This window comes from Helianthus annuus, chromosome 14 (genome assembly GCF_002127325.2).
Source record: "Helianthus annuus cultivar XRQ/B chromosome 14, HanXRQr2.0-SUNRISE, whole genome shotgun sequence".
NCBI classification, from domain to species: Eukaryota; Viridiplantae; Streptophyta; class Magnoliopsida; order Asterales; family Asteraceae; genus Helianthus; species Helianthus annuus.
The window spans coordinates 115,040,213-115,052,279 of record NC_035446.2 but is presented as its reverse complement, the minus strand read 5'-3'; the positions used below and the strand labels follow the sequence as shown (position 1 = coordinate 115,052,279).

The window sequence follows — 12,067 nt, the reverse complement described above, 5'->3', positions numbered from 1 at the left end:
AATCAAAGACGTTAACACTTTGTAACAAAGATGGTAGTTAATGATTTTGATGTTGCCAAATTAGGCATGTTGTATCTTTTATACATAGAAAAAAGTTTTAGTTGCTCATTTCTTCAATACAATTCCAATACATCACCTTTTAGGAAACAAAAATTCAATTTTAGAGCTTTTAACTTTTTCAGGGACTTCAATGCTTATCTTTATTATTTAAGGGGGGCAAAGTGAAAAACTTGGTTTAATAAATACCAAGTAATCTAATTAGTTGTCTTTTTTCAAAATCATAAACTCGAAAACAAAAATTAGGAAAAGCACAAGCAACCGTTATAAGACTACTTCACGGCGGTTTTCACTATACACACACACACACACACTCTCTTCAACTCCGTTCAAATTTCTCCGGTAGATCGTAAATTAACGCCGTTAGTTACCACCAGATCGTTCTGAAGTGCTTCGATTCGATATTATTAGCGTCAATTTGAGAAATGTTTGTTAAAAAGCTAGTCGAAAAGGCTTCGTTAAAGAAGGTACGTTTTGATCTCTGTTTGTTAAAAATCTAGTCGAAACTGTAGTGAATTTTCGATTGTTTTACGACGTCGTGTTGAAATTTGTTCGTTATATGCTGTAGAGATATTGATTATACTGATAATTAGTGATTACTGTGATTTTTGATGAGTTAAGAAGCTTCGGATTATTATTTTTTGGTATTAATAAGAGATCTAGAGTTTCACTCTTCTTCTCTGTTGCTGATCTTATTTTTTTACACAATTTGCAGACAACAAATATTCAGATAAAAATTTAAATTTAATTTTGGAATTAGTAAATAGTTTAGCAAAAAAAAAAATAAAAATAAAAAGTTGACATCCTGTTTTAAATTTAAAATAAAAACCGGACTGGAAACCACCTGCACAACCGGTTTGAATTTACCTATGTAACCGGCCTGGTTCGGTAAAGTAGTTCTGAACTTCTATACCGGACAGGACCGGTCTTGGTTGGACCAGAATTTCAAAATTTAATTTTTCTGATTCAAAATATCATTTACTGATTCATTTAATACGTCAGACTTACTATTCTAGTTCCTGTATATTTTATCCGGTTTTTTAAATTGATGAAAAAATGATTATAGGTTCTAAAGTTTATAATGTTTTAAGAGAACACATAATGTAGAGCTAGGTTACTAAAAGATTTGGTATATTATTATTATTATATCTGAAATATTGTCATAAACAGGAATTTTAGATTTGTTAACTAAATAATTTTATTTACTTTCCTTTAAGGTTGTCATAGGTTTGTAATGATATAATTATATAAATGTCACTTCATTCATGACTATAGCAGTCAAAGACTCAAAGCATATTTCTTTTTTCTTTTTTACTTTTTCTTTATGTGGAAAAAAACATTAGTTGTCAGTATTAATCCTCACCTGATCCTCAAAGTTTGTACTGGGAAAGTGGCTTTTTTCTATTGGATATTTTATATAATATTTTATTCTCCGATAATTGAGGTTGCGTGGTAGAATCTTATAGTCGGTTGAATATTTTAATTTTGTTTTTATAGGATGGTAATTTGTTTTGTTCAACTAATCTATCCAATCATATAAAGCGTTTCTTAGTTTCTTCAAACACACTGCTTTTTTTTTAATAAATCAATTTAATAAAGTTTAGCTGATGACGAATCCGTTATCTCCAAAGCTTTCTTTATATTATAAAAATATTATATTGTTATTAAAAGCAAGACCATTGACATAATACAGATGGTAATGGCCTGATTGGTTGCCAGGTGGTAATCTTGATATTCTTATACAAATTTCATGTTTTTATATAGTTTGTTGTTATAGATTTGGTAGATTGGATAATATCAATTAGGACCCAGCCCAGCTCAATGACTACTTTAGGGACCACCATGCTGTCACCGCGAAACTTTTATGGGTTCAGCCCATTGCCCGATTTCACTGGTTTTCCGATGACAATAAGAAAGTTTGTAATGATCAACATGTAATAACACCATACAGTGTTTTGAATGATAGTCAAATCAACTTGCACCATCTTGAAAGATAATTAAATGGTAGTATGATCAATGTGGTTGTTCTAAATGTTGGTTACAAGTTCTAGCGGATTAGTATTTCTAGCTGTTAGATCAGTGTTTTAATCGACATATTAATGTTTGAATCCATTTTTTAATATTGTGAATCTCCAATGCAATGTTGAGAAGAAAAGCAAGAGTAAATAATGCAAAAAAAAAAAAAACTCCTTTTATTCTGGCTGTTAGAAAAACCTCAATCGTTTTGACTCATAATCGCTACTGTCGATGCTTGTGCTGCAGCCTGGAGGAAATCTAGATGGTTTGAAGTCCGATGAGGTAAATCCGCGCCTTATTTACCATTATGGCCCTCCATCAGGATGTAATCTGCTTGCTTATGACCCTATTCAGAAGATTCTTGCCATGTCAACTATGTATGCTTCTATTACCCTTAATGTCAAATACTGTATATTTGTGGTTCGGGTTCCTTAAATATATATAAAAGAAAAAAAAATTACCTTAAAACTAACAGCCTTGTATTGGGAGTGTTCTTAATCCAATATCTGATTAATATGATTTTTCTGTTTCGTTAGAGATGGCCGGATTAAGTTATTTGGACAAGATAACACTCAATTCATAATGGAATCTCCTGAGGCAGTACCAAGCAAATTTTTGCAGTTCATTCACAACCAACCATTTCTTATAAACATTAATGCAAAAAATCATATCGAGGTAAGCCAGTTGGATCTAAATCGATGCAGTTCAACCATCATTTTTGTATCATAGTTTTCTTTAACTTTTTATTGACAAGCTAAATCCACCAACTTATGTGAGATATAAAAGTGTTGTATATACATAGGTTTGGGACATAGACATGAAGTCCTTGGCCCATGTGCATGTATATAATGAAGAAATTACATCGTTTACTGTCCTGCAACGTACCTTTTACATGTGAGTGCTTCTCAAACTAATAAGGGTACTTTTAGTGATCAACTGATGGTAAAGATATTAGTTTTGAAGTTAAAGTGTTTATATATGTTTTCAATAGGTACGTTGGAGACTCGTTTGGAAATGTTTCGGTTCTGAAGTTTGACAAAGATATATGTAATATAACACAAATGCAATACCGAATTCCTTTTGCAGCAGTTCAAGGTGGGCCACATTATGTTATAAGATAGCAGTATGCAGGAGTCTTTATATTATCTTTGACTTTTTGAGTGGTCAACTTATGTAGGTAATCCAACAGAGGACCTCAATGATGCTGCTGTTATGTATATTCTGCCTCAACCAGCAGCTGAAAGTAAAAGGTGATGCTTAATACATAATTTTCGTTCATGACGCTTCAGACCGTTAAAACTCTTAAATCTCACATCACGCGTCATTTCTGAATTCAGGATTCTTATAATTTATAAAAACGGTTTTGTTACACTATGGTCAATTCAAGATAGCATACCAGTCTTTACAACAGGAGGAACGTTAATTTACTCGCAAAATCACGACACCAAAAAAGTGACGGCTGCATGTTGGGCTTGTCCCTTTGGAAGCAAGGTTGTTATTGGATACAACAATGGCGAAATTCTAATGTGGAGTGTTCCTCACTCAATAGCCTCAAAAACCGAACTTTCAACTGACAAGGAGTTAAGTGGGACCCAAAGTGGCCCGTTATTCAAACTGAATCTCGGGTATAAGTTAGATAAAACACCAATAGCCCGATTAAAATGGGCTTATGCAGAAGGAAAAGCAAGTCGACTTTATGTTCTTGGTGCTTCTGATTTCGGTTCTGCAAATTCGTTACAGGTAGTTAAATCAGTTTAAGAACTTTTTTTGTTAATTTTGGTTGAGTAAAATGCCATTTTCGTCCAAGAAGTTTGGCCAGTTTTGGGACTTTCGTCCAAAGGTTTGTTTTTCTACATCTGGATGCAAAAGGTTTGAAATTTTGCCATTTTCATCCGGCTCGTTAACTCCATCCATTTTTTCTCCGTTAAGTCAGGGGTATTTTCGTCTTTTTTGTTAACTTAAAGGGCAATTCGGTCTTTTCCAGGGGTATTTGGTCTTTTTACATGAAGTGAAAATTACCGAATTGCCCTTTAAGTTAGCAAAAAAGACGAAAATACCCCTGACTTAACTGAGAAAAATGGATGGAGTTAACAAGCCGGATGAAAATGGCAAGATTTCAAACCTTTTGGATCCAGATACGGAAAAACAAACCTTTGGACGAAAGTCGCAAAACTGGCCAAACCTGGACGAAAATGGCATTTTTCTCATTTTGGTTTAACTACTTTGTTTGGTGACAAAATTGTTTGATCTTGTCTGCAGGTTGTTATAATAAATGAACAGACTGAAACTCGCACTACAAAACTGGGAATCACATCTCCTGAGCCATGTGTTGACTTTGAGATTGTTTCGTCGGGTAGTGAACAGAACAAACATAAAGATGATATCTTTCTCGTGGTTGGAAAATCAGGCCATGTTTATTTATACGATGATATTTCGATTGAAAAATATCTACTTCAGTCACAAACTAGGTCTCCACCGTCACTTCCAAAAGAGCTAAAGGTGAGGCTACCGTATGCTGACTCATGCATCACTGTAGCAAAGTTCATAACCGACAATCCATGCATGATCTCTTCTGCTGACGAGGTAATATACTAATATGAACGTATTTCTTGTAAAGTACATTAAAATAGAAAATCTTATTCGTATAAATTGTTTGGTTTTCACAGTACCAATCGCTGTCGAAAAAGATTCCTACAGTTTTTTCATTTGAGGCTAAGCAAAAAGATGGATCTTCGTCAAGCGGTTTTAGCAGTTTCTCGAATTTTAAGAACATATATATAACAGGACACAGCAATGGTGCTATAAACTTTTGGGATGCATCATCTCCACTTTTGATTCCAATGGTATCGTTTAATCAACAGGTAACTTCTGATTCCAACTGCAATCTAACAGTAATAGATTCTACATTAATATCATCTTAATTAGTTAAGTGTTCTTATCCTTTTTGCTTCTATAATAATGCAGAGCGAAGATGACCAGTCTTTAAGTGGTGTACCCCTGACTGCGTTATGTTACGATATGGAAGCACGACTCCTCGTATCTGGAGATCAAAGTGGAACAGTAAGTATATACGTTAACGTTATCAGACAGTATAAACATGTTATATTTTAATTTGAATTGCATGATTTTATGTGTTATTTGACATCTGTTGTGGTACAGGTTAGAATTTTCAAATTTAAGCCCGAGCCATATGCCACTGAGAGCAGTTTTTTGTCCTTACAAGGTACTGACTACTAACTTTCATATTGGTAACTCATATATTATATATAGAGAGAAAGTGTAAAATACAAGAGTGGTTATCGTGCGAAGCGTACGCGAGTAGGGTATTGCGCCGCGTGTCATTCTTTAAGGTGCGTGATTAGGGTAATTATGTAGTTATTTGTTCATGCGTGATTATGTGATTAGTTCATGTGTGATTACATGCGTAATTTACTCGTGTACACTTCGCACGTTAAGCACTCTTGTACGTTAACCGCCCTCATATATCTATCAAAAGGCAACTAGTTGAACAGTGCCTTTTGTTTAATCAGTTAATTTATTATAATAACTTTTTATTATTAGTTTATTATTATAATTAATTTTTAGTATATTTTGTTTTTCTTTTATAACTTTTAATATACAATACTTTATAAAGTTTCAGGCATGCCTTTTCGACATGCTGATTTTATTTCTACGTCTTGATATAAATTTTACTCAAAATCGACTTATGCATAGTAATGTACAAGTAATCGAAGCACAAGCGTATATGTCATCAAAGCTAGCTCACCATTTAGTTTTTGTTATATGTCATTTATACTTTTCATCATTTCTAATAATATAATATAATGCGTTACAAATTCCGTATAAATCGTTGCCACGTGCTTAGTTTTTTCTATGTTTCAACAAGAGTTTCGTTCAAAATTGAACGGGTCAAATATAACTTTTATTTTTTGTTCATTATCGTAACGAACGGAACGGAACGTTTGAGCAACATCGGTACCAGTATTCGTTTTTATGGTTGTCTTGATGCTCCGGTGTAAATTCTGTTGAAAACAAAGTTGTATTTGCACTGGTATTCATATTTATATCTTTCGGTTTCTATAACGAATGCCTGTTTCATACCGGTACCTTAACAAACCGAACCAATGCCGACCAAAAGCACGCCGCAAAGCGCGGGATCCCACTAGTTTAGTACATATATCAACTATGGATGATAACATAATATGATCTGTATCATTGCTACCAGGAAGTTCAAAGAAAGGAAGCAATATCATTCAAAGCGTTAAACTCGTGAAGGTTAATGGCGCAGTGCTTTCCGTAACAACAAGTCATGACGCTAAACATATCGCTATTGGGTCAGATCAAGGATACGTAAGATATCAGTTTTCCTTTTCTTATTCTCTCCCCCCCCCCCCCCCCCCCCATTCTTACTACCCATTAAAGTAGCAAACTTTTTACGCAGGTTTCGGTAATTGATACCGCGGGGCCCACTTTATTATACGAGAGACATATAGCAAGTGAACTGTCGACAGCTGTCATCTCTCTGCAGTTTGGGATGTGCAGTTTGCATGGATTTGAGAAGAGTGTTTTAGTTGTCGCCACAAAGGATTCGTCAGCTTGGGCACTTGAAAGCGAAACGGGAAATATACTCAACACTGCAGCAGTCCATCCTAAAAAACCTTCTAAAGCTTTATTCATCCAATTGTTGGGTACTAAATCATATTCTCTTAATTTTTTTTCATTATTTAATTTAATGTAAATATTTCCAACCGATGTATCACTTTGCAGATGAGCACGGGGCATCTGGCAGAGGATCTAATGTAAAGGACTTATTGCTGTTTTGCTCTGAGAAAGCCGTGTACGTGTATTCACTTCCACATGTGGTTCAGGTTAACAAGAATTAGCCTTTTTATATACATCCGAAATCACTAATACTTACTGTGTGTATGTATACGCACACGCGCACACTAAGTACCACCGGTTGACTTTTTGCTCAGGGTGTGAAAAAGGTTTGCTACAAAAAGAAGTTCAACTCCTCAACTTGTTGCTGGGCTTCAACATGTTGTTCTGATACCGGCCTCGTGCTTGTTTTTACTAATGGCAAAATTGAAATTAGGTGACATTTTTTAACATCCAGACATTTTAATATTTGTGTTAGAAGTTAGAACTTAGTTGCCTATAATTATATACGACCGGAATTTCAGATCCTTGCCAGAATTATCGCTTTTGAAGGCAACATCAATAAGAGGCCTTGCACTGTCGACTTCAAAACCAAACTCCTTACCTGAAAGTTCAATCTGTGCTTCACAAAATGGTGACATCATCATGGTATTACACTTTTTACTTCAGAATTATCCGTCATCTACCTCGATTAAATTTAGCGAATTACAAATACTTCTTTGAAACAGGTGAATGGTGATCAGGAAGTTTTCATTGCTTCAGTTTTGATCCATAGAGAAATCTTCAGGTAATGCATAAATAAAGTAAAATGCCATTTTCGTCCCAGAGCATAGTTGTCAATAGCAGCTATAGCGACCGCTATAGCGCGCTATGTAGCGAGGCGACCAAGTGTCGCTATCTGGGTCATAGCGACCAATAGCGTGAATAGCGACAGTTAGATTTTTTCTGATGTAAATAGCAATTAGATATAGCTATAAAATAGTTGGATTTATAGGTTTTTGTTAAATATACATGTAAAATAGCATATATACCAAGGTATTTTGATATAATATACATATAAAAATTTTCAAAATTCTTGTTCTAGTATATATCGCTATTTATAAAATAGCGGTCGCTATTCGCCTGTTAACTCCATCCATTTTTCTTCGTTAAGTCAGGGGTATTTTCGTCTTTTTTGTTAACTTAAAGGGCAATTTGGTCTTTTTCACTTTATGAACAAGCATTTAGCATAATGTACAAGTATTCAAAATACCCTTAACGGAGTCGGATGAAAATAGCAAGATTTCAAACCTTTTTGGATCCAAATAGCAAGGTTTGAAATCTTGCCATTTTCATCCGGCCTGTTAACTCCATCCATTTTTCTTCGTTAAGTCAGGGGTATTTTCGTCTTTTTTGTTAACTTAAAGGGCAATTTGGTCTTTTTCACTTTATGAACAAGCATTTAGCATAATGTAAAAGTATTCAAAATACCCTTAACGGAGCCGGATGAAAATAGCAAGATTTCAAACCTTTTGGATCTAGATGTGAAAAAACAAACCTTTGGACGAAAGTCGCAAAACTGACCAAACTTCAGGTCGCAAAACTGACCAAACCTCAGGGACGAAAATGGCATTTACTCTGCATAAATATTATAATACTATTTGGTGATCGTAATCTTCATCGCAATGCGTTTTGTTTCCCTAAGGCATTTAGACTTGGCTACCCAAGTTTACAACAAGGATCTGATACTTCCACAAGGAAAACAGTCTGATCTTGTTGTCCACAAAGAAAAGAAAAAGGTGATTTTATTGTATTATTTTTTAAAACTCCGCAATCTGATTAATATGGTACTGATGTTTGTACATATTGTATGCAATAGGGAATATTCGGTTCTATGATCAAAGGAAGCAAACCGAAACATGAGCTGCTGGAAGCAGAACCAGAGTCTGCAAGAGAAAGTTTTGAAGAGCTGTCAACGTTATTTTCGGTTGCTAACTTTCCGTTGGAGAGTGAGACCCGAGAAAACCTACCAACAGATGAAGACGATGTTGAACTGGATATAGGTTTGACCTTTGACCAATCTTTAAAATCTTGGTTCTTAATTTAATGCAACTTGTACATATTTTCTATGAAACAATGTTTTTTTGGTAGATGACATTGACATAGATGGTCCGGAAGAGAAACCGAAAGGAAAAACCATGATGGCAGCACTTAACAAAAAGAAACTTACTAGTACATTTAATGCGTTTAAAGGTTAGTTAAGCACTTAAGCTTATCTTAGACGTCACCCACATGTGGTTTTAATAGAAATGGGTGTCGTTTTGACGATATATGTTCGTGTTTACAGGTAAATTGAAAGAGATGAATGTCAAAAAGGAGAAAGAGCAAGTGAAGGAAGAACCACAAGATGAGAAAACTGGTGTAGATCAAATCAAGAAAAAATATGGATTTAGCTCTACTAGCGTAAGTAACCGTTATCTCACTTAGAATTTGTGTATAGAAATGTATTTATTGGGATACTTTTTTAATGACATTGCAGGAAACAACAAGTGCTGCTAAAATGGCACAAAACAAACTGAGTGACAACATAAGAAAACTGAAGGTAGTTTATATTTTATAATATCCCTCCGCTTAATTAGTGTCGAATTTTGAGTTATAAAATTAAAAATTCTATGTGATTTGGGCAGGGAATCAACTTAAGAACAGCGGAAATGCAAGACAATGCACAGACATTCTCTTCAATGGCGAAAGATTTGTTGCGAACTGCTGAAAATGATCGCCGGGCCTCATGATCCTCGTGTTTTTTTATGTTTTTATTTTTCTTCTTTTTTATTTTTTTTTATATTTAATCTGAAGAGACTTTGGTTGAATCGTCTTGGGAGTTGAAAGTGTACAGAGACCACATCCTTTTTTTCTTTTTCATTTTGGTGATGCATCTTCATTGTATTAACTGTGTGATTATATAATGCACTTTTCTCATATTTATGTATTCTGACAAACTGCACTGTGAAAAGAGTAAACATTTTAACTCATGTAGAGGAAGTTGTAAACAAACATACACTTATGTAACTCACAAAAATCAGCCTACAGCGAATACATTTTCTTACATGTCTAGGAAGAAGCCCAAAAAAGGAGTAAACGGGTTAAACCAGCTGGCCCGCCAACTGGGAACATATTTGATCTTTCATAGCATCCCTATTGCTTTTTGTTAGACTAAAAACGGTCGCGCCTGGATGATTCTTCAACCTTGCAACTGCAAAAATATCATTATAGGAGATGACCAAAAAATGCCAAGTTTGACTTCTAACAGTCAACACAATATTCAACTTCATGACAGTTGCAGTACTTTCCTTTTGGTAAAAAGAAAATTTCTTCTTTGTGTCTGAAGATGATTTTAGGATATTAATAAATGGCCAAATACTTTCTAATAAACTATTAGTCAAGTCAAAGTACATAGTTTGACTTTTCAATAGTCAAATGCTGACTATTAGCGTACCAGCAGGTATATTTCGACCAGCTTTTGGAACAGGGATGGTAGCTAGAAACGGTTTGTTAGACTCCAGAACTCGCAGCACTGCAGGGAAGAACAATGAACTAAACAACTCCATCTTACCAACTTCATCAATCACAAATAGATCCGTGTCTTCTTTGACCTACCAATGAAACAAATACAAATCATTCTCCTCTGTTCCTAAAGAAGATTATAGTTTGACTTTTGTAGTCAAACATCTTACTTTTCATTTCCAAAACTAAAATTTGATCATGTGATAGATGCCGTTAAGTCGATGCTATTTATATGTTTTCTACCCCATATAGATGAATTCAAATCGGTCTTGCACAGGATTATGAGAAAACTCTTTTTCGTGAGAAAACTAGATAACTCAATATCGGACATGTGAATATATAGTGCATATACGCAGCATACAGTATAATTCGCAGTACTGCGTATTGCAGTATATATAGTAGTACATATATAGAGTGTATATTACACATGTTCGATAGACAACAATACACATACAATCGGGTACAAACTACAAACTATTAGCCTAGATAAGACTAACATGAATTATGAACCTGCAACTCAGGCAACGCCAAAGACTCAAACGACGCTACATCGACTTTGTATTTCCCCACCATAGGCCATCTATTGGACTCTGCACTGCCAATTATAAAGCAACTCATAAACAACACCAATTACATATCAAAAAATATCACTAACACATTCAACATCAACCTAAAAAGTTCAAGTTTTTAATAATTTTAGATAAAAATCTTGCCTTGAAGTATTGATAGAAGCAAGTGGAGCAGTACGGCCATCTAATGTAACCACCTCAAACCCTACTCTCTCTCCTTCTTGCCTCATCTCACCTGTGTTATTCATATTTTATTTAATCAAAGGGCAAAACAACAGTTGAAATGAAACCCTAAATTTTATGATTGAAAGTGAAAGAATTACGGGTGAAGAAACCCTGAATCTTTAAATTGGGGTTGGATGATTTGAGAGTCTCCACAATCTTGGCAATCAAAGTGGTTTTACCCACGCCCTGAACAATGAAATTAATTAAAACCCCTTATTCAAATTTTTATATTTAGAGTTTGATTGACATGTGGAATTTGGAAGACTTACAGGGGAGCCAGTGACCAGAAAGCATTTTGCTGGAGCGGCCATTGTTGTTTTGTGATCTTTACCAGTTTGCTGGAATACCCAAGCAGGATTTGGGCTGAAGACGGCAGAGGTCTCAAGTTCGAATTGCATCACAAGTGGGTTTTATCGCAGTAGGCTTTTGAATTGTGGATTTTTCACGGCGGGTCAGACTGCTTCGGGTAGAGTGACCAAACACGAGAAAGCGTATCTTGACAACCAGCACGTGTTTATCTCATTTGCTTTTGATACTTTTGGTTTCCTGACGCCAAAGGCTATAGACCTACTTAGTCGAGTTCAGAGGGTCATGCATAGTAATGTTATGACCTCGAGATCTATAGACATAGTTTTTAAAAGACTTAGTTTTGCTATTTAAAAATGGATAGTGGCGCAACTTGTTATCCGTTTACCATCTATGTCGATGTAAATTCATATCTTTTACCTGTAGCATCATTAAATTAAGAAAAAAATTACAAAAAAAACAAAATGTTGTAATTAGATCTTCTATTATTTCAGGTATGTATTTGGGTTAGAGGGGAAGTAGGATTTGTGCTGAAGACCGCAGAGGTCTCAAGTTCGAATTCGATCACAACTGGGTTCTATCGCAGTAGGCTTTTAAGTGGCGGGTTTTTCTTGGAACTGGATATGGTACGCTTAAGCTACCCGTCGTTGTCTACAATTGTGGGCATATGTAGGGCTGTTCATGAGCCGAGC

The 12,067-nt window shown here is 35.0% G+C and overlaps 2 protein-coding genes across 3 annotated transcripts; one reads left to right on the top strand and one right to left on the bottom strand.

The window, feature by feature from the left end:
- The first annotated feature begins 267 nt into the window (after positions 1 to 267).
- LOC110909093 lies at positions 268 to 9,710 on the top strand. The gene is made up of 23 exons (XM_022154101.2): positions 268 to 524; positions 2,320 to 2,450; positions 2,610 to 2,748; positions 2,876 to 2,967; positions 3,065 to 3,168; positions 3,251 to 3,323; positions 3,411 to 3,813; positions 4,333 to 4,656; positions 4,740 to 4,934; positions 5,038 to 5,133; positions 5,233 to 5,296; positions 6,299 to 6,423; positions 6,515 to 6,761; positions 6,841 to 6,941; positions 7,050 to 7,168; positions 7,257 to 7,380; positions 7,461 to 7,519; positions 8,417 to 8,510; positions 8,591 to 8,774; positions 8,863 to 8,964; positions 9,059 to 9,174; positions 9,251 to 9,313; positions 9,399 to 9,710. Exons 1-23 carry the CDS (start codon positions 483 to 485, stop codon positions 9,501 to 9,503), a joined length of 3,102 nt encoding a protein of 1,033 aa, XP_022009793.1. The 5' UTR covers positions 268 to 482; the 3' UTR covers positions 9,504 to 9,710.
- On the bottom strand, positions 4,787 to 11,473 carry LOC110909094 (cancer-related nucleoside-triphosphatase homolog). Of its 2 annotated transcripts, XM_035982780.1 has the most exons (7): positions 11,339 to 11,473; positions 11,168 to 11,255; positions 10,989 to 11,079; positions 10,786 to 10,870; positions 10,208 to 10,364; positions 9,819 to 9,964; positions 4,787 to 5,113 (listed from the first exon to the last, which is right to left on the bottom strand). In XM_035982780.1, exons 1-6 carry the CDS (start codon positions 11,465 to 11,467, stop codon positions 9,855 to 9,857), a joined length of 660 nt encoding a protein of 219 aa, XP_035838673.1. In that variant the 5' UTR covers positions 11,468 to 11,473; the 3' UTR covers positions 4,787 to 5,113; positions 9,819 to 9,854. The 2 variants fall into 2 exon arrangements, with proteins under 2 accessions (XP_035838673.1, XP_022009795.2); XM_022154103.2 differs by lacking the exon at positions 4,787 to 5,113 and having other exon boundaries at positions 9,717 to 9,964.
- Between the last annotated feature and the right edge of the window lie 594 nt (positions 11,474 to 12,067).

Coding starts and splice junctions, on each gene's coding strand:
- LOC110909093 (XM_022154101.2), top strand. CDS start 483: ATGTTTGTTAAAAAGCTAGTCGAAAAGGCTTCGTTAAAGAAG. Junction 525..2,319: donor AAAAGGCTTCGTTAAAGAAG/GTACGTTTTGAT, acceptor CTTGTGCTGCAG/CCTGGAGGAAATCTAGATGG. Junction 7,520..8,416: donor ATCCATAGAGAAATCTTCAG/GTAATGCATAAA, acceptor TGTTTCCCTAAG/GCATTTAGACTTGGCTACCC.
- LOC110909094 (XM_035982780.1), bottom strand. CDS start 11,467: ATGCAATTCGAACTTGAGACCTCTGCCGTCTTCAGCCCAAATCCTGCT. Junction 10,365..10,785: donor TGGCGTTGCCTGAGTTGCAG/GTTCATAATTCA, acceptor TTTCATTGGTAG/GTCAAAGAAGACACGGATCT. Junction 9,965..10,207: donor TGGTCGAAATATACCTGCTG/GTACGCTAATAG, acceptor ATATTTTTGCAG/TTGCAAGGTTGAAGAATCAT.